Consider the following 21,746-nt stretch of genomic DNA (forward strand, 5'->3'; position numbering starts at 1 on the left):
GCTTCCACACGAGTGTGCAGCCACGGCCGGGTGGTTCCCCTCCAATAAGGAAGCTACCATTGTGAATTGAGTGTGTGAGCGTGTATGCATCTGTGTGCGTGTGTGTGTGTGTGTGCGTCCTGGCCAATGGAACCAGATCCTCCCTGCAGTGCGTAAGAGCGCGTCTAGGATTTAACCAAGTCTTTGCTGCGCGCCTGGCTGCAGTCTTCAACAGAGCCCGACGACCCGAGACTATTCCCACAATGTCAGTGTAGTTTCCATGCCACTTTGGAGCCTCTACGCCTCTTTTTTTTCCTCAATGCATAGGCTATTTTGTATTTTTTGTTGTACACATTGAACTATTCCAAGCGTCCCTTCCGAAGTATGACTGGAGTATTTGACCGGAGAATCCCGAGTGTCAAACCAGCAAATTTCCAGACTTCTTTCCAGCTCACCACCATGCATCATCCCTCCCAGGAATCTCCTACTTTACCTGAGTCCACCGCCACGGATTCTGGCTACTACAGTCCGGCCGCTGGAGTCTCTCACGGTTACTGCTCGCCCACTTCAGCCTCGTACGGAAAGCCGCTCAACGCCTACCAGTACCAGTACCCGGGCGTGAACACATCTGCTGGGAATTTTCCGACCAAATCTTACTCAGACTACAGCTCATACACGACTCCAGCCTACCACCAGTATGCTGGTGCTTATAGCAGAGCTCAGCCGAGTCCACAAGGTAAGAATTATTTTAATTAGCTGGGCTATTTTTGCAGGAAAAAATCATTTGGTCTTAGTTGATTGGTCAAATAAGGAATTAAATTAAGCTATTTATTTTATACAGAAAAGGAAATTGCTGAGCCTGAGGTGAGGATGGTGAACGGGAAGCCGAAGAAAGTGCGGAAACCTCGGACTATCTACTCCAGTTTCCAACTAGCTGCCCTGCAGAGGCGCTTCCAGAACACGCAGTACCTCGCCTTGCCCGAAAGAGCCGAACTGGCTGCTTCGCTGGGTCTCACACAAACACAGGTGAGATTAAATAACATAATTTTCAGTAATTTTGCGGGATTTTATTTTATGATTTATTGTAATGTATGTAATTTCGTGCGTAATTTACGTGCGCTTTTGCATTGCGCCTCTACATGATACATCTGTATTATAATTTTTGCTGTGAATATTTTTATATGTATATATATTTTTTGCTATGCCCCAGGTGAAAATCTGGTTCCAGAACAGGAGATCCAAAATGAAGAAGATCATGAAAAACGGCGAGCTCCCCCCGGAACACAGCCCCAGCTCCAGCGACCCCATGGCGTGCAACTCACCACAGTCCCCCGCCGTGTGGGACACGCACGGGCCCTCCAGGCCGCACAGCCTGCAGCCACAAAGCCTCAACACGTCGGCCTCTAACTTTTTGGAAAGCTCGGGGTCGTGGTATCCCTCCTCGGTCGGAAGCTCTGTGGCCGCTCACCTGCAGACCCCCAACTCGATACAGCACTCGTTGGCTCTCGGAGCGGGGACGTTATATTAAAAAAAAAAAAAATCACAAAAATCAAAACAAAAAAACTGTTGTTCATTTATTTTTTTTCTAAAAAAAACTTCTATGGGACTCGTGTTGACATTTCAGGGGAATATGCAATGTATTTGACAGTCATAGAAGAAAGGTGTAAAATGTGTAAATGTGTGCATGTAATTTATTGCATTTTTTGAAGACTATTAAACGTTTAAATGGACAATGGAACTCTGCAAGCTCCAATTTTATTTTTCCGTCTTATCTGTCCTGCCAATTTACACTGTCAAATTCGGCACAATCTCACAAACATAAAACTGTAAGCCTCGGGTGACGTTTTTAAATCACATGCTTGTAAATCACAGCAGTGTCGAGATGAATTATTCAGATTATGTTTCACTTGGCACGCCTCGTCCTTTATTTCCATTTTTTATGGATTTGCAACGGTTTAAAAATCCAGTTAATACATCTGACACTAAAATTGCAATTTCAAAGGAGAGCGAGGCTTTAATTGCACATTTTTTTATATTCATACATTTTTAGAACGTATTTCTCCTCCCGACATTTGTCATTATTATTGATTGTGTTGCTTTCCACACGACAGCAAGAAAGATTGTGTGCGTGTGCATGTGTATTTTGTGTGTTTGCGTGTGTGCGTGCTTACAGACAGTCTGCAGTCTCCCTCGCTTTGTGTCCCCTACAATTAGACGCTTTGAATGGCAGCGAGGGGGCGACGCGGAGGGAGGTGGTGGGTCGTGGTGGGGGAAACCGGCACGGAGATCTGAGACAATCCGCATTCCTGTGGGGGTAGGCCGGCTCCAGAGCTCTGCCGTTCCCGGCCGCAGCCCACCTTCCGGGTAAAATAAAAAAGAAGGCGAAATCCTCCGCAGCGTCACCATGTCATTAGCAGCCAGAGCCACCGTGAAACCACTAAACAAACCTTGCCGCTTACAAGACATATTTAAGCATTTGAAATGGAGCTAATTGAATTTCCACGCGCATGCGCACAGAGCTCACGTATGCGTTTTTTTTTTTTTTTTTTAAATACAATGCACCCTTCTCTTTTTTTCACATTTATTAAAAAACGTTGTATTTGACCCACTCACTGACCCACGCAAGGTCCACCTTCATGTTGAACCAGGTTTTCTACGGCAAGCCAAATTAATAGTGGATAATATGTTTTGAAATCGACCATGAAAACGCTTCCGGGGCTTTTAAAAAAAAAATTAAAATGTATATTTTATTTTATATTTTATATTCAGAAAATACAAACGCTCACCGCTTAGTGGAATATAATTGTTCCGCCGTTTACTCATTTTTGTATAGCAAATAATTTTCGGACAAATTAAATAAAATTGGCTATTTCCCCACGGCACATGGACGGGTATGGAGTTTGTCATCCTATAAATCATAAATCTCACGATTATATTTCCACACAGCACACGCAATACACTCGAGTAATGGAGAGCTGTACATTTATTCCCAACCGAATATTTTCCACTCAGCTATACCACACCCCACTATTTTATTTTTTACGTAATAAATGAGTAAAAAAAATAATAATGACAGTTAGTTTTACTGGACAGCTCCAACTGTAACACTTCACAATAATTATTCTCCATGCAGGATTAGGGTCCTATTATCATAATCTGGACATTGACAATTACCTATAATTTGCAAAGATGCGCACGGTTCCTGATTGCAGAGGGCCCTTTTTCCCCTCCTTTCCTCTCTCCCCAGCTCGCCATCACTAAACAGTGACAGTAATAACAGCTAATTTTGCAGGCAATATATAAGAGTTTACCACGGTGTGCAAACACTTTCCCACCTGGATTTGCGTACGGAGCCACCGACTGTGTTCCCCGGCCGTCGCGTGGCGTAATATTGAGAAGCACCAGGAAGGTAAGATGTTTCTGCACGGATTCTCCTTTAGTCATAATGAGTCGACCTGATTTGCATTATGATTGACAGGTCGATATGTGGTCAGGCGCATCGTCAATCTATATGCTAACAATCAGTGGTAAGGCCCTTCATCCCAGGACCAATGCTTGAGCTGCTGGAAATGGGAAAATAAAATTTAAAAAAAAATCTATTATGATATAGATTTTATTATTATTATATATATATAGCTATAAATTGTAAATTTTGCAAAATATTCTCTCTCTCTCTCTCTCTCTCTCTCTCTCTCTCTATCTATCTATCTATCTATCTATCTATCTATCTATCTATCTATCTATCTATCTATCTATCTATCTATCTATCTATCTATCTATCTATCTATCTATCTATCTATCATAAATGGGTGACATAAGGTGTTATTTATGATTTTTGTGGATTTTGTTGTTTTTCATGTTGGCACATGCATGCTTGCAGGTCATGTGGTGCATAGAGCTTGTTTGTGTGTGTGTGTGTGTGTTTGGTGGTGGGGGGTGGCCGCCCCCAGGTAGCCTGAATGCACGCCAGTGGGGCATCCGCGACGTTGACAGCTGCCTGGAGTCTTTTCACCATGCAGTCGTCATTTCAGATAATATCCCCAACGCTCTCTCTTCTGGGCAATTTGTATATGAATAACGGAATAATTTCCCCCCTTTGTTCCATCCGTGCTACCTCCAAACCAAAATAAAGATGCCTTTTAGTATTAAAGTGGTAGAAAATTACAGGTAATTATCTTTGACGGTAAAAACGCTGTAATCAGCGGGCTACATCAAAAATTACCCTAATTATGCCTGCATTTATGAGAAAGAGGGAGAAAAAGGCTCACTTGGATAAAAACCCGGCAAATTGTCCCAAATATCTCCTTCATATTGAACGGCGCTGCAGCTGGCTGCTTTGTTCGGCATCGATCCCACAGAGCTTGGCTTTTAACGGCCTGCATTAGGACGGAGAAACGGCAGAAAACATTTTGTCAATACTTCCAATAATTGAGGGTGGAATGACCTGCGTGCGGCGAGAGTCTTTGGAGGTGGCGGCGGTGCAGGGTAAGTTCGTTTCCTCGCTCGTGCATTCATGCATTCATGTCGCGATTCTTGCATGCGATGTTGGCCCAATACGAGTGAGAATTTTTTTTTTTTTAAAAGCACACAGAGCATGTTTTGAGTCACCGTTTACTCAATCTGACAGGACATAAAAAGTGTATGTACAAGTGAAGTGGTTGATTCTATTTACAGACAGACCATTGCAACAACAAACAAATCAACAAAAAACTTGCAGTGCACAAGTCCACATGGGGGGGCAGTCAGTCTTTTCCCAAATTGGCTCAAATGTCACTGACGATATTTGGTGACGGATGACAGCAGTATATGCTTTTTTTTTTTTTCTTTTTTTTTTCTTAAAAATGCCGGTCCCTCCATATCCTCGGTCCTAAATTCCAGGCCGCATCCGGAGGCCTATCTCTGCATGGAGTCCTGGTGCGGTGATGAATACCAGTGAGAGTAGCCCGGCATGTAGCTGTTGGCCGCCATGTTTACTCCTTTGGATGAGGCCGAGACGTCCCATATGGGCGGGATGGACGGGGAGCGCGGGGAGAGGGTCATGGAACCCGGCATGGGGTCACTTTCGTGCGGGTTGCCGCCTTGCTTGAGCAGCTTCTTGAACTTGGACCTCTTGTTCTGGAACCAAATCTTTACCTGCGGATTGCAATGCGATTAGAAATGAAAACAAGCTCGTTCGATCGAATAATAACGATGTAGAATTCGTCTACCTCGTCCTACCTGGGTTTGTGTCAATCCTAAAGAGGCGGCCAGCTCGGCCCGCTCAGGTAAGGCGAGGTACTGGGTTTGCTGGAAACGGTGATTGAGCGCCTGCAGCTGCAAACTGGAATAAATGGTCCTGGGCTTGCGGATCTTCTTGCCTTTGCCGTTAAAACGAATCTCCCCGTTTTCAATCACTGTCGTTTTCTGCTGCTCTGCAACAAAAAAAGAAGCAATTATCATTCAAAATCACGTCCAAATCGGCGATATCATGTGACAGTGAGACCCCCCCCCCCTCCCTCCTTTTTTTTCGGGAGCTGTCATTTTTCAGATATCGCCTGTAATGACGTGTCAATTAAATGCTAATTACAACATTCAAGGCTGCTTGATTTCTATTCGCGTGGTTGTGGGGATTGCACGGTGCGGATGATCACACCCTGTTGTTGTTTCCTTTTGGAGGGGGGGCGAGGAGGACATAAACGTCCGACATAAAAGGATGGCTTGAGAACATAATCGAATTATTTGGCTGCTTTTACGCACGCGTGGAGCTCGGAGAGGGGGGGAAAAAAAAAATGACAGAGGCGGTTTTGGTCTTACCTGCGCCGTCTAATCGCGTCTGTCCCCCCGTGTTGTTGTGGTAGGTGGACAGGTAGGGGCTGTGGTGCGGATGGCTCACGTAAGGGTACGCTAGGGACCTGTTGTAGGTGTTGCCGGCCGGGTAGGCGGCGGTGTTGTCGTGCTGGTGGTGGTGCGTTCCCGAGTGGAGACAGTGGAGCGGGTAGTGGGCGCCAGCCATGGACGGCGAGCTCTGCTGCGAGTGGGACTGCTGGCCAAACTCCATGAAAGCAGACTTGGACGAGTCCTGCGCCTCCAGACCGTCAGCCATCGTAGTCATGGTCATCATCGAATTTTTCTGCCTTGAGAGCACTCACCCCCCTCTCTCTCAAGACCGAATCGGCGTCCTCTCTCTCCTCTCTCTCCTTACTGCATGCGCGCTTGCTCTTTTCCGATCAGGTCCCGCCACGAGCGATTTTAATCTTCCCGTCCGCGTGATAATTCTCACTCAAAGTACGCTAGAAGAGGTGGAAGATTTTTACTGTTAAAATTGCGCCCTTGCTTGCAGACTTGGTTCAGACACTACAAGTAAAATGGTTTGTCTCCAAAGGGCAGCGCCTTCCTATTGGTCATCCGGGCGCGACGTCATCATGCAGGGCTGTGCGCTTGACGGAGACTTGAGTTGGAGTTAACCCACCTAACCAGCTTCGACTACAACTACGAGGGGGGAATAATACGGGATGGGAAAGACGCCTAATTCCCACAGACAAGATTAGCTGCTTGGAATTGCCCTATCGCTTTTCACTTTCTTCTTTCCTGCCCAACCCAAACACCCAAATTACGCACGACGAGGCACATTATTGTGCACGAGCATAACGAAGCAGCAACACACATTTGCTTATTTTTTCCATCACATCACACTCTTGCTTGACTCCTTTTAAACCAATTAGGACATGCATATAGGTTATGTGGAAAAATAAGTGTAATATCCGGATATGATATGGAATAAGGGCCTCTATTCCATTTCGATTTTTATACATTTTATTTTCACTGCATGTTTGGACTGCCCCTAACAATTATCATGAAATAGATTCTCCCTCCCCCTTTTTTTTTTTTTTTTTTTTGCAGCCCTCCTCTGTTTACTATAACAATTTATCCCATCAGTTTGCTCTGACTATTGAAACGAAACAGGCACATAGCACAACCAGTAATTATATTAGCAATAATAACATCCCCATATGCAACTCGTGACTTGGAGATTCCAAAATAATGTTTTTTTTCACCCTGAGTTGAGGCCTAAAATTACCTCTACAAAATCATATTTAATTTTGCATCATTGGAAAAAAATCACAATTTTCTACCCACCCCCTGCAGAGTGTGTAGCATTAAAGCATCATAAAAAAAAATAAAAAATAAAAAGGCCACGGAAATACTGTAATTACGTTCAGTCAAGGTAGTGCAAAGACCTATTTGATTAGCGGGCACACTTTACTCAAATTGCAGCCATAAAATGTAGAACAATTCCCCGTAATGATGGTGAACTGGCTATATTTTGGGAGGCTGGAATAAAAGTGGATATAGTATAAATTATACCCTAATTACACGCCAGTGTCGCCTCAATTATCCTCTTATCAAGAACGCTCGTCTCAACGCGGCGTTTAGTTTCACTTTTCCGTCTAACAAGAACTTGCTACCTTGCTATTATCGTCAACTACGGTTGTTATTTACTTTTGTGCGATTTAAAAGTGCAACAACCCGGCTGCCGCATAATCATTTTTACACCAGCTGCAGAGCAGGAGAGGAGCATGCACGAAGCGGGGAATGCTGCAAGAACGTGGATGTATTTATTTTGAACCTATTTTTATTTTATTAATTGGAATAAAATCGAATTATATGGGAGGAGGGTTAAAGGTAAGTTCGTTTTTGCTCATTTTATTGCTAATATAGTTTTTGTACTTTAAACATATTCATTTTAAATAGCCAATCATTTTTTTATATATAATTCATTTTTCTGTTGTCCGCATTAGTATAAATATTGCACCTTGTTGTTTTAGAAATTCAGAACCCCACCAGGGCTCATTAAGAGATCGCGTTAGGTGAGAGTGCGGAATATTTTCTCGATATTTTAGAAATATTAGTTCAGAACATCATTTATTATTATCAAATGAGTGTTAATTATATTCTCCATTTTCAGCTCACCAAAACGACCAAAATGATCAACTTCACATGTAAAAAAAAAATCACTTAGTTCCCGAAAGTAGATGATTGACCCACAGCTCAATCAATGGTTGTTTAACATAAGTGGTCTGTCTTATGAACACTGATGAATGACTCTTTAAAATCACTTATCAAGCCGTGGGACCCCCCTGATACCCCACCTGCTTTAGGGGGGAAAAAAATTAAAGCGTTTTAAAGTCAAATATTTTTCCTACTTTGCTGTTTGACACGGCGTGTCTTTTCTTCCCCGCGTGGCCCCACGTGGAAATCATATGTGTGCGTAAAATGGGAGCAGCGGCTCCACGAGAATAGTGTGACTGTGGCTTTGACTGGAAAGCCAGAGAGTGAACCGGCCGGCGCGCGGTTGCGAATATAGAGAGAGACCGGGAGGCATTTTATGAGACTTGATGTCGCCCACTGGCGTGTCACAGACAGCCAGGAAGGCGTCGAAGACACACACGCCACACGCCAATGACCACGTGCGCGGCCTTTCACGCCAAACGGTGGCGCACCGCTTTTACGCACAGAAATTACGCACTGATGCAAACGTTTGATGTGTTGTTTACTGAATGAAACATAAATTGTGTGTGTGGAAAATTATATGCATTATGCCTCGAGGATGGGCTCATTGGCATATCATGTCCGTGGTGCAGGTGTGCGCGTTCACGTGGTGACCACAATAAACAAAGGCCGGCGCGCGTGGGTTTAATTTCAATTTCGCTTAAGCCACACAGTGCGAAAAAAAGAGGAAGAAATATATCATGAAATATGGGGCAGTCATGGAATATGTTCTTAGAAAATGCGCGCCGCGCGGTATGGGACCCCTTTCCCACTTTCAATGTAATCCACGACGTTATTATGTGCGGCAGCTATGAAGGAGAGAATTTGGTCGCTAGATAACAGACAGGAAGGGCAGCAATCACGGACTTCTTTTTTTATTTTCTTTCATTTTTTTTTTCAGAATGTACTGTTCGAAGCCGTTTATCCCTGATGATAGAAAATTGCTCTGTTGCCAGGACGCTGAAATAGAGGGCAGAAGCAACATTTCCATTTTCCTGTTTGAAAGCCGTTGCGATGAATTTGTCTGAAATTAAAAAAAAAAAAAAAAGAATCCCATTGTAAACAAAGAGGAGCAAACAAAGATACCTTTTTCTTTTTCCGTACCCCTTTCACTCTCGCATTATTATTATTTTTTATTACACCAGATGTTGCAAATGACATGCTTGGCCTCTAATGTTGCCAAGGCCCAGGCCTACTTCACATGCACTCATTAGCCAGCCTGAATAATTGGAGGACCTTTTTCATCGTGCAGACAGTGGAGGAGGTAGTGGTGCGGTGGAACGATGAAGAATATCCAGAAATTATTAGCTGGCATGCATCAATGGCGATTTTATACCCGAAATTGGAATAATGAGGAAAAAAAAATATTTTATTAGATAATCATGTGTTAGCATTTCAGGAGCTCCTTTCTGAAATCTTAAAAAGAAAAAAAACAGTTGTCGATTTGGAATAAGTATCCCTGCAGAAGGAATTGCAATGTTCAGCACAGCTCTGCAAAGTATAGAGGCGCTGAAGAATGTGAAGTGAAGTGGAAAAGAAGCGAAGAGAAAGGAAGTCACACCTGCTCTGTTTCTCATGGGCCAACTTTGTCAGGCGATAGCTTCACCTTTGTTTAAAGGCCAACAATCTCCTCCTTCGTCAAACTACACTTGTATCGGCTTTCAAATATTTGCTCCCGAGTTAATAGATTTAATTTGCCCACTTATTAAATTTCATCAACATTAGGAAGTGAATCATTAAGAGAATGTGTTTATTATTTCACGTACATGCAAGCCGTGAAAACATTTCCATCAGCTGTAGCCTCATAATATCATAATCATTATTCCGTGCCCCGTAAAGCACGGATAGAAGCTTTTTTTTTTTTGTTACCTCTGATCTGTCAGTGTTGAGTGGTTGGATTTTTAGGACTTTGTCCATTTTGGTGAAGTGAAGGTAGCCAATTATTGTCATCATTGCCCTTGAAAATGCATTAGGCCTCACCCGAGGGCCCAATCAATCAGTGTGAGTGAAGAGCCGACTCCGACCTTTTATGCAGCCCAAAAAAAATCACCCCAAAAAGGGCAAGGTGGGCGATTAGCTTTTTTTTTTTTTTTTTGCTTAATGTTGCTCAATTTGAGTATTGGGACCATTCTTTTTTTTTCATGTGTGTGCTAATTTCAAGCATTCATTTTTGATGATTCAAAAAGGTGTTAATTTTATGAGGTAATGATCTTGTTTTTTTGCGAGACCTTGAATTAACATCCAGATGAAATATATTGACACATAAATAATATAAATTGACATATTTTAACTGTGCTGAAAGTACGACTTCCATTTTACCGCCCAACCGCATTGCCAATGCTCAACCACTTTTTCTCTCCCCCCCAAACAGGTACGCCCCCCACCTCGTTGGCAGCTCCAAACCTCCCCCTCTGCCTCCCCCTTGGCTTCCACAGCTGTGGTGAGTGAGGGGGCAGATGACCGGAGATTTGGCCCCTGGGAGAGCGCCGAGCCATCCTGGTGCTATTAGACTGGTGGCTAATAATAGGTGTTTCAGACTCGGGGAAGATCAATCAGAGGGGAATGGGGAATGTTCAGGCCAGCGCTTTTTACACATCGGCCCAGATGGATGAAATTACACTTGTCAGTTTTTAGTTGCATTACTCCCAAATTGGTTGTCTACTCTTTTTTTTTTCCCTCCCACCCTTCACTTCATTCCTGCTCTTGTTTTTTCTCACTCTCTCTTTTTTTTTTTTCGCCCTGGTTCATGTGTCAATGTCCTGCTAAAAGGATTCAGCAGTGAAATCCCTGTCATTTCGTACCGGGCCCTCCAGGTATTCACTTAAAAGACATTAGTTCCTCGTCTGAACATTTTTCATGCGATGGCCGAGTGCGTGATTGTGTAAATGTGGAGATGACATTTTGTACGAGGCGTGAAAAAACTGTCGGGAATATTCAAATATGTTGTTCTTGCTGCTTTGTGTCATTTGAATGTAAGCAGCTACTCAATGTGAAATAAATTCATCAATGCACGAGAGAAAATGTAAATGTTTGATTTTGTTCTTTCAAATCAACTGCCACAAAGTGAGCAAAGTTGCAGAAAAGTCAAGCGATGTTTAAATCCGATATGTGGCTCCCATGCGGCAAAATGTGCAAAGGGCGTGGGCGTGTTCCTCCCGTATAATCCACCCTGCAAAACACAAGCGTGATAATGACAGCAGAAGATTGGCTGTGTGTTAAAGTAGCTGTTTTGAATCGCTCACTGGGGAGACATCCCGTCCTCCCTCGCTCCCTCCCGATGGAAATCAACACAACACAGATGTCGGGGTCTCCGGGCCCACGCAGCAGCCCGGAGCCGAGATGCTCCTCAATGTCTGATTGCGCGACGGCGAAGACTTCGGGGAAAGAGAAAAGCCTCTTTGACTGAAAGCGCAGTGACCATGGGGGAGGGAATCAAGGCCTCTGTGTGAGCGGGAGAGAGTCTCCTTAGCAACAGGAAGAAAATTAACACTGACTTCCCGGCTAAACTCGTCTCGGGCCTTGGGTTGGATATTTTCATGCGTGCGGTGGAAGGAAAGGAAAAAAAAAAGAGAGAGGGATGAGCGCTGATATAAAGACACACACTCCCTGCTTGTCTTCCATTTATATTCAAATGAGTTTTGCTTTTCTGTGCACTGAATACAGAGAGTCCTAATATATGTATTTTGCTCATTTTACTGTGTGTGGCGGCGTTTCCGCGCCTCTCCTCTCTGACTCTGTGTTTGCCTCCCGCTGCGGTAAACACAACATTGCCATGATAGCGCATGCATTTCAGAAAGGCTCCAAACACGGCAGAGGAGCAGAAACATTCATTCTCCCGTCCTCTTCCTCACTTCCAGCCAGGGTATTCAGCTCCCATGATTGCAAACATGCATAATGACAGCATTCCCTGGGGGCCGGCGGAGGTACCCCACTGATGCCGCCGAGAGTTTCTATCCTGTCGTCACTTTGGAGGAAATCTGTCGGCGGGTTTTTTTGGCTCCGCCCGAGCCGAGTTTTGTTAATAGAATGAAGTGCAAATTGGGCCCGGCTCGCCGCTTCCTCCCATTACCAGGCGTAAGCGTGAATACATTATCAAGTAATGAGGAGACATCCAGGAGAGGGTCACGGGGGCCGGCGAGCGGCTCCGGAGGCCGCTCCGAGAGCTTCCAGGGTGCTCAGCCGTGGATTAGTCATTTGTGTTTGAAGAGCAAGCGAGAGGTGCAGTTCAATGATGTTACACATAGCAACAGTTGCTAAGAATTGCCGAGGGCTGGTGAGCGGACGCCGGATGCCCGACGAGGATGCTTTGTGTATCGAGCGTGCTGCTTTTGTCGCAATCTCAGGTGATATTCATGAAAACCATGGGCAGTGGCGAGGGTAATCATGCCGGAGCAGCGTGAGCACCGCGGAGACAGAATGTCATTGACATTTGGAATTCCAAGTAAAAAGTTTATTATCCCAGAGGAGGCCAAAACAAACTTGGAGCTGGTTAAAAAGCATTTCCATTCTGTCTTGATACCGCAACAAGCATTTGCATTCATCATATATATATAGATGAAATTGATTTTACAAGTACTCCATTACTCTGAACACTCCCTCCTGTCGTTCATGCACCACCCAATCAGATGATCTGATATACTCTTATGTATGCTCCTGGATGGGAGCTCAGCGCTGTAGAGGCACTTTGGGTTCCTCCGCCACCACTGATGAGTCGCAACGCCTGATGGAATGCCATGGCAACGGCTGACACCTGGCAACAGTTCATCCCCCTCTTCCTTCCCCATCACTCTGTCTCTGACTCCCGTCACACTGGAACACATTTCCCTTGACTGACTCAAAGCCCCCGTGAACAAATAATGGGAGCACGCCAATTTAAATAAAAAATGGTTTATGAGTCGCAGTCAGAAATGTCTCCTTCTACAGCCCCCTCCCCTCGCTTCGTAACATTTGCCAAGATTTTATTTAAGAAGGGCTGGGGGTGGGGGGGCATGTCTGGTTGAGGATCACACAAAACCATTTTTGCCTTTCTCACGGCGGGCGCAGTACATCATCAAAGTCTGCGAGGCTGTTACACAGTATGGCGCAGTGTTCCACAGCCAAAACAAATCAGCGTTTCCCTTTGCCGTTTCTCAGCCTTTCACTTATGTGTCATAACTCGGGCCTTTAAATGTCTTCTTCAGAGGAGCGTGCAGGTTTCGAAAAGTTATCGCGAGTCTGCATCAAGTGCTACAAATGAGAGTTTTTTAAAAAAAAAACTTGAATTATCGTTCAATTATCTCACAGTTTGGTGAATTGAGATTGCGAGCCAGGTTTGTGAATGCAATCATCTCGTCGAACGTTTTCCCAGAAGAGCAGAAAGTGCTTGCCAAAACGTGTTCACTGCATACTTGTCCATTTAGGTCATACGTAAACACAAGTATAGAAAAAAAAACATTTTTGTTTGTGGTTTCGCAGAAACTTACCAGCTGGAATTTAAAACCAAATCCTGCGTTCATCACAAATGGTCCATAAAACTTCCACATAGCCCAAAAAGCCAATTTGTATATCTATTAAAAATCCACTTTTATATTCACAGCGATTGATTTTGCATTCACATCTTAATTTGTGACGCATCTATTAAAAAGAGTAATAAAAAAAAAACTGTCTTGTAGTCTCTCGTATTGTTGGCCCGGTTTCTTGTCAGTCTCACAGAGAAGTAGACAGAACTCCAACCCAGAGGAGCCAGAAGTATTAATGAGCATTAAAAAGCTCTTAAAATGTAATCTCCATGGACCCATGCAAGGAGGTGTTGGCACCATTGCTCCAACCACAACGCGTTCTCCTCCGGGCCAACTACTGTGAAAGCAGAACTCTTGAATTGACGGCAAGCAGGAACATTTAAAAAATATGTGTAAGGAAAATACAATGCACGGAGAAAAATCGATTTAAAAGCTGTCTGTTTTTTTTTTATTTTTTTTACTCCACTCGCCAATTACTTCACTGTATTTTCTTTCCGGTCTTATTTAGTGAGAATAGTTTGGTCCGAAACGGAAAACAGCTTTTGCAAAAAAGCGTCACTCACTCAGATTGCCGGTTTGGTTGGTGAATCCCAAACATCCCGATAATCCAAGGTCAACACACTTGTCAGGATGCTGACGTTAAAAGATGTGTGCAAAACGGCGCTGGTGAATACGTCGCACTGTTGAGGAGATGCTTGTTTTTAAAAAAAAAAAAAGAATGACCACCCTGTTACTGTTTATTTGGAATGTGTTTAGTGGATTTACATTGGATTTATCCTGTCACAAATCAGAGCTAGATATCATTCATGCATTTTCTATACGGCTACATGCTTCTCCATTCATCCAGATGGTCACGCTCATCCCTCTCAACAAATAAAATTCATCTCTGAGAATGTAGGTGGCACTGAAATTATCGTGCTAACATTTCCTGACTCCAAACTATTTGACATGCTAATCCGCTGACATGACATTGAGCGAAAAATGTTGCCTAATAAATATCACCGTCTTTTCGACGCTCGCTTTGAGGTAACCCCAATTAACTCAATGACATATGTCCAGTAATAACTCGGAGGTACGCACTGAAGGAGCAGGTGAGTGCTTTGTTGCACATGTGTGTGTGTGTGTGTGTGTGTGTGTGTGTGTGTGTGTGTGTGTGTGTGTGTGTTCCTCTTGGAAAGGATGTTAAATCCATGCACATTTGCATGAAAGAGAGCCGGCCAGGATCTCCCAAAGGAGTTCTTCAGGAGCCTCGGGCCGTACACAACCACCTGTGTGAAGGACATTGGCAAAATTGCCTTCATAATATTACAGTTTTGCCAATATTCAAACAATTTCGAATTTCGTCATGCCGCAACGTCGTCATTGCACAAACTCAGGGACCACATGCACCGCAAGCCCCGTAATGCCTTCCATAACTTATCGCCATGTGCTGTGGATTAATGGGCGTTCTGCAAAGGAGCCGGCCCGGCTGAGGGTTTTCTTCTGCGGCCAATCTGTTTAGGATTAGCCGAATAACTGGCTGACACCACGACATCCAAGTCGGGGAAAGGGGGCGACGCGTACACGTTGTTTTTGCTTCTCGGTGATCCCTGTTGATGTTATTCCAAGTCGGTCGCATCCCGTCTTTCATTCAGAGTGGTTTTCTTGAGGAGAGCGGCGGCAACTCGGGGGCAGCTCAGTCATTATGATGGCAATCTCCGTGATTAAATAGCCGTGGAACAAACCGGGCTACCTGTTGCCATGCATGATGTCATGTCTAGTCGAGAGCAACGGCAATGATTAAGATTTAAGGCCCTGGATGATGTTGGTGGAAAAAATATCAATTAGAAGTTGGCTCCCAAAGAAGCGGCTTTATGTTGTGGAGCTCGTAGCCAGAGAGCGCATAGGTGTAAATGTTCTTTTTATTTTTAATGAGATGAATCAAAAACAGATGTTCCTGCACACTGAGCTTTTCTAATTTTGCTCAAAGCAAGCAATTGTCACTCTCGAGATTAAGATATGTGAGTTGCATTTCAGTCCATTCAATGATTTAGAATATTTCCAAGCATGATCTAACGTTAGCTTTGGCGGAGGTGCTCCCCCAACGAGAAAGAACATTGTCAGTCACCCATTGCTCACCTCGATGGCGTCCTCGCCGCCGAACGACTCATGCCCCAACGTGTAATTATCAAAAGCGGAGATGCTTATTAGGATGAGAAAGACGACAAGGCGAGTTGTGTGTCTTTTATTTTTGTGTTGCTCAGCACAATGGAGTAAGTGGAGGGCTGGGAAATAAATCATGGTGGGATTGAAAGATCGGAGAGGAGGAGAGGCAGCGAGATAAGAAGGAGATTCACATGCACACGCAGTCGAGAAAAGGCTGTGGTTACCTCACTATTATGTTTTGTGTGTGTGTGAGTGTGTGTTTGTGCAGACGAGGGAGGTGAACAACACAGCTGCAAGGCCCGCCCGCTCTGTCATTTGTGCCTTTGCCTGCCAAGGGTGAAAAGTGAACAAAGTTATCCGAAAAATCGTGCGTGGATGGATGTTTTTGTGAAAATATCCAGAAAGTGTCCGATAGTTCGAAACGATCAACCAATCAGACGTTGACCAACACATCGGAAGGGTTTATGTCACATGGGAGACAAAGCGACTAATTCATGATCTCAGTTCAGATGCCTCCAGGGCAGATAGACATTGGTCCAACATGTGTCTTGAAAAAAAATAAAATAAAAGAAGCCATTATGCTCTCTTGAAGGACCTTATTAAGAAGATGAATCTATCAGCAAGACTTTCACAAATGATTATTAATAACATCGCATTGATGACTGTGTTTTTATGAACTGATTTTCTAATTTGATAGAACAAACAATGGAATAGCTTTTGGGCAATCTCACACACACACACACACACTCCTCAGCTCAAATGATCAAATGGAGTCGACTGCTTATTTTCTATGCAATTGGACCCTTTGTAATGTGGCAACGGCAAGACAAAAGAAGTCTTAGAAAAGCTCCGATGGAAAGAATCCAATACAAACGTGCAATGCCCTGCTTTTCCCCTTTTGCGTGCGTGGAGAAGCACGTCCACAAGAGTTGATCAAAGAGCTCCAAGTATGATAAAGGAGCTCCTGCTGTAATTACCGTGAGCTCCACGATATGTTCCGTGATCGAGCAATGACCCCCGTGATGACCAGATAGACGCTGATGTAAACATATAATGTGTGTCAGTGAAGGCATCAGTGTGTGCTTTTTGGTCCCATGCATGGGAACGTGTCCTTTTCCCCCTTGCAAGGGCTCCCCCCCCCTCCTCGTTTCCCACTTCCTACTATCTTCAGGGCCAATCTGCAAGGCGCGCTATTACAAATGCTGTACGTTTGGCGGCCGATTTAGAACATCAACACCATCAATCAAGCTGGCGATGGGGGCCAACCAGCTGGCTGAAGCATCCTGTCCCGCCGCGGGACAATTTGTCATCGGACAAGTCGGCTTGATGTAACTACGCCCAATGCCGCTCCTGTTAAAAACCTATTTTGATGACTTTTTTTTAACTTTCCTTGAAAGCCGGCCACGGCAATTCGCAGTAATTGCACACAACCGCAACGAGAGCGGCGGACTGGATTGTTTTGTTCGCTTTCAGACGTTTCTTCGACTAAAATGCTCTTAAGCTTCACAAATGGTTCCTCTTTGTTTTATTTGACTTGCAGGCTATCAAAATAACAACAAACAAACTGTGAGTCATCTCTTCTATAAAACGTTTTATGTATTTAACGCTTCCGAGGACCGGTAAAAATCTTACGAGTGAGCTTCACCAGCTAGTAAAAGAGATTTTCTCACATTTTGGAGATAAATTCCCACCATCAGAGCGGGCCAAAGTAGGCTCCGATTTGTCCAAACATCCCCAATGAAGGTCTGAGGAAGTTCCTGGCTCTTTTGTTTCCGTCGGGGAGGAACAAGTGCAGCACAGTGCTCAAACTGGGAGTGTGTCGTGCGGGGGGGGGGGGGGGGGGGGGGGGGGTCACGATGTGGCCGCTCTGGTCACGCTAGGCTTTCTCCACCGAGACCCCGGACAGCCAGACGGCCAGCTGCACCAGCGGCTGGCCTTTTACCAGTTTAATCAGTCGAGGTCACCGACAATCAAGCCGTGATGATGCACATATGGCGGGAAGGTAGTGACTTCTTAAAATAAAACAGTCATCTATTTCCTGCTGCACACAAGACTTGCTAAATTCAACATCTCGCCACCAAATGCAAAAATCAATTACTCTCTAGGAATTATTCAGAACTGTGCGTGCGGTCTGCATGTGTCATTTGGTTGCATAATTCAACACCCCCCCGGAAAAATGGAGTTCAATGGAGAAGAAGCAATCAAGAGAAATGATTATTCCTCCCTTGCTGTTTTGTCATTAAGTTTGCACATGCATTAATGATATTTTGAATTGTTTATAAAAATGGATTTAAACTCGTATTTTATATCGATGATCAAAGTCCAGGCAAACACATAACCGTTGACCTCAGAGCAACAGAGTGGACTGTGTCCCAAGACCTGACGGATGGCTGAAGGATGCCAAAAAAAAAAAAAAAAGCGGGCCAGGTGACCACCAGCATTGGCTGTCTGCAGCCATGTCTTGAAGCCCTAACTACTTAATAAGTAGCTGTCCCAGGTTTCCTGTACATTGTCCAGACCCCGCTGAGGCCCCCTTCCCAAAACCATACGGAGGGCTTCATTTATCAATCAGACCAATCACAGACTTTTCCGGGCTTCGGGATGGCCACATGCGGGGGATTAGACGCGTGGGATTCCAATTTGTGCACATAGAGTCAAAAATCAACAATGAGGAGAAGATTGCTTGACATTCGGGGCTACATCAATACGCTCTTTTTCAGCTTTCGTCTCACACGTATTTGGTCTCTCCCGAAGCTCCAACATTTGTTCACCCGCAAAGCACATAATTAGCTGAACCGAGCAAGTCATTTAGCAAAAAAAGAGAAAGGTGAGCTGTCAGCGGCACCTCTGGCATCTTCTCATTTGCATCTTTCCTGGCTGCACCGAGAGGGTGTGACAGTCGTCCAAGAAGAGCAGAGCAGGTCTTGTCATTCATCCACTGAAGGAGGAACATGCGCTCTGCCATACATAACAAGGGAGCGAGGTAGGAGTGTCTCCAAGTGAGACAAAGGAAAGCGATGATAGATATGTAGGCTGCAATAATCTGTAATTAGCTTCTTAAAATAGGACGCGGACAACAAAGATAAAGAAGGGAGGAGATAGATCTGTTCGGCTGGAGGAGAACTTGACCCCGAAGTGTTTAAATTCAGGTAGAGCTAGCGTGTTTGTGCAAAGGCCTCTTTGTGGAGATGATCCGTCACGGTACAAAAGCTGTTAAGGCAAAAAAAAAAAAAAAAGGTGAGCATGACATCATCATTTATCAAAAAAAGATTTGCAACAAATTCAGTTGTTTAATTCATCTCGAATCCGTTAGGAGTCAGTAAAAAATTATTTGCATTCATCATGAACCGAGACTTTTTTTTTTTTTAATTAACTGATTTTTTTTTACTCAAAGGACAAGTTAAGCTAATGATGCAGGCATGAGGATAGACTTTGCAGATAATGGGTACTTCCAATTAGAGTGCTTTTGTCAGAGAGGGTAACCACCTATGGTGAGAGCGTGTGAGTGCTTTCACATACAGGAACGGAGCGTGGCACGGCAACACGGACACGCCGCTATTATTAAACGGTTAGCGCACATCGCTGAAAATAGATTTTATTAAAATATGTTTTGGGGGTCGAAATGCATGAGAGACAGTTTGTCCTTTTTTTTTTCCCCCAGCAACAATGCAAACAAATTTTCCTACGCAAAAAAATAAAATAGCAGTTTAAAAAAATGGATGGAGATTTAAAAAAATATTACAATAATTTTATGAAAGCTAAAAAAAAACATATGCCAATATGAATGAGTGGTGAGCATTTAATATTTATATTGACTTTTAAAAATGCCTTTCTATGGAACATTTTTAGAAAGCCTCCTGTATATATAGAGGCGTCATTGTTCCCAAACTCTCTCTGCCAGTCGGACCCCCCATATTTCATTTCTCCCCTGCTGATAGCATTATTCAGCAGTGTCCAGATAAAAACAAAATATGCAACTTAAGCCCGAGCAGGCCTAAGCCGCCGATTTGGACAGGATTACCTGGAGGCCAGACAGGACAGGCATCAGATTGTGCTGTCATAAAGAACCATTAGCCTTTTGGCAAACTGTACCTCCAGCTCGGAATGACAGAGCTTTTCAAGATGGACTTGGGGACAAAATATGAAACTTAAATTCTTCGTGACAGACATCTTGATGAATGGAGACTTGTGCGCGGCAAACATGAGATAAAACAGACACTTTTATTTTTGGAATCCATTTGATGGCATTTTAGGAATACATGCCCCCATTGACATCTTCTACTCTTGGTGTCCATGCACACAACAGACAATAGAGCAGACTTACTGACTGGCTAGGATTAAATTTAATACTGGATCTTGACAGACATATCCTGGAAGCATAGTTTGATCCCCGCGGACTTCCTTCTAGCAGATTTCTTGTGGTTCAGTCACTTTGAATGCATCGTTAAAATTGCATTGTCTTAGCGCAAGACTTTAAAGATCTCCTCACCTTCTCCTTTTCACGACTATAATTGGCTAATCTAATTTAATCATAGCTAACATTTCAAATCATTTGCACTATAATTGAAAGGGGTCCTCAGGTGACACACTTGCAGACGGCCGGCTGTCCTCCTGTGTCACTTTCTCCGACATGTTGGAGAAGAGGGTTTTATCTTTGCAAGATAATCTCTGGATGCGCTACCGCTCTCAAACTTCTACCATTCTCCTCTCAGCGTGCAATGCCTTAAAGCCACGAGCCCAGCCGTCTGGGGAGGGGCTCCCGGTGGTCTTATAGCGGAATCTTTATCTGAGGCGGACTGTCTTTGGAGTGTACTTGTAACCGCTGCCGATCTTTCCTTCCCCAGGGGGCTTTGTCTCAGGACAGAAATGTGATGCTATGACTCAGACACAAGCTGGCTGGAGTCTGTCTGTGCAACGACGGGCACCTTGTGTCTCCCTCTTGTGCCCCCCCCCACCCCTTCCTTTCTTTTTTTGCAGATGAGAGACTCCAGGCGCCAGCCGCAATGTAACTGCAGTCTCAGGTATGCCGGGCGGACGTGAAGGCCATTTCCCAGGGCTTCACCTGTAAAGACTGAGTGACACTGGCACCAGAGTCAGCTCCACTTTAGAGAATGCTGCCAGTTGAGATCTAGATGTGACTAAAAGCTTCGAGTGCAACACAATCCATTCTGTGTTCCAGTGTTTTCATTTAAATTATTTTCCCCCATAAAGTAAATATGGGGCCATAATGCCTTATGGAAGCATTTCTGCAACTGCTTTGAGGTTTTTCCTACAAACAAATCTATTTATACTTCCTTCCCACACTTTACGGATAGTTTGCTTCGCCTCCTAATGTTGCGTCATTGTCTTGCGTACGGGCTTAAGATAATTACAAAATAAAATAGAGTAAGTAGTCTTAAGCTGAAACCTCAGCTCCATCTGTCAACAGATGACAGTAGTAGTCAGAGTCGTTTTCATTGTGGTGCAAGTGGTTTTGTAGTTAAATTAGCTGTCTCATTCATCTAAAATACATGTAAGCTGCGGCTGCCGCTTTATTATTGGAGCAGGCCTATGGGATACAAAATACGTTTGTTCCTAAATGAAAAACGGTTGCTAAGATGTGACTGCTGAATTGTGTGCATATGTTTTCGGGAAAGGAGCCTTTTATGGTTGTGCCGAATGGAGGCAATATGTGGGAGTATGGAGACAAACAGTATCTAAGGTTCAAACTCGAAACCTAAGAACTTTAATGCAGATGTATTTAACACCTATGATTATTATGCATGACTTTATGCAGACTTTTGCTTTTATGCAAGAGTTGCAACACTTCATTGTCTTTCTCGTATAAACCTTTTGTAAGTAGCTCCACTTTAAATTTACATTTACATTAAGATATTATGATTTGTGTTCTATCCATTATTACAGTAATAAAGCATTGTTTTACTTTTTGGACTAAATTTTTTATTAATAAAACATAAATATTTTATAAACTATAAATCATATGAATTTATATTGTAATAGTTATTTTTGTAACCCTAAATAATCGTACATTTGAGGTTGAGCGGATAAAGCTCAGTGCTGCGCTTCTTTTGCGCATTCAGCGCAGCCACAACCCGC

The 21,746-nt window shown here is 43.8% G+C and overlaps 2 protein-coding genes across 2 annotated transcripts; one reads left to right on the forward strand and one right to left on the reverse strand.

Moving 5' to 3' along the window:
- Positions 1-156: 156 nt before the first annotated feature.
- Positions 157-1,717, forward strand: dlx5a (distal-less homeobox 5a). Its single transcript, XM_049750905.2, has 3 exons — positions 157-715; positions 821-1,005; positions 1,190-1,717. The coding sequence occupies exons 1-3, from the start codon at positions 364-366 to the stop codon at positions 1,505-1,507; spliced, it is 855 nt and encodes a 284-aa protein (XP_049606862.1). The 5' UTR covers positions 157-363; the 3' UTR covers positions 1,508-1,717.
- Positions 1,718-4,752: 3,035 nt separating this feature from the next.
- Positions 4,753-7,142, reverse strand: dlx6a (distal-less homeobox 6a). Its single transcript, XM_049750906.2, has 3 exons — positions 5,773-7,142; positions 5,197-5,390; positions 4,753-5,112 (listed from the first exon to the last, which is right to left on the reverse strand). Exons 1-3 carry the CDS (start codon positions 6,077-6,079, stop codon positions 4,873-4,875), a joined length of 741 nt encoding a protein of 246 aa, XP_049606863.1. The 5' UTR covers positions 6,080-7,142; the 3' UTR covers positions 4,753-4,872.
- Between the last annotated feature and the right edge of the window lie 14,604 nt (positions 7,143-21,746).

This window comes from Syngnathus scovelli, chromosome 19 (assembly GCF_024217435.2).
Source record: "Syngnathus scovelli strain Florida chromosome 19, RoL_Ssco_1.2, whole genome shotgun sequence".
Taxonomy (NCBI): Eukaryota; Metazoa; Chordata; class Actinopteri; order Syngnathiformes; family Syngnathidae; genus Syngnathus; species Syngnathus scovelli.

What these genes read in the sequence shown, in the direction of transcription:
- dlx5a (XM_049750905.2), top strand. Translation starts at nt 364, where the DNA reads ATGACTGGAGTATTTGACCGGAGAATCCCGAGTGTCAAACCAGCAAAT. An exon ending in AGCTCAGCCGAGTCCACAAG is followed by an intron (nt 716 to 820) that starts GTAAGAATTATT and finishes TATTTTATACAG; the next exon opens with AAAAGGAAATTGCTGAGCCT. An exon ending in TGGGTCTCACACAAACACAG is followed by an intron (nt 1,006 to 1,189) that starts GTGAGATTAAAT and finishes GCTATGCCCCAG; the next exon opens with GTGAAAATCTGGTTCCAGAA.
- dlx6a (XM_049750906.2), bottom strand. Translation starts at nt 6,079, where the DNA reads ATGATGACCATGACTACGATGGCTGACGGTCTGGAGGCGCAGGACTCG. An exon ending in GACGCGATTAGACGGCGCAG is followed by an intron (nt 5,391 to 5,772) that starts GTAAGACCAAAA and finishes TTTTTGTTGCAG; the next exon opens with AGCAGCAGAAAACGACAGTG. An exon ending in TAGGATTGACACAAACCCAG is followed by an intron (nt 5,113 to 5,196) that starts GTAGGACGAGGT and finishes TGCAATCCGCAG; the next exon opens with GTAAAGATTTGGTTCCAGAA.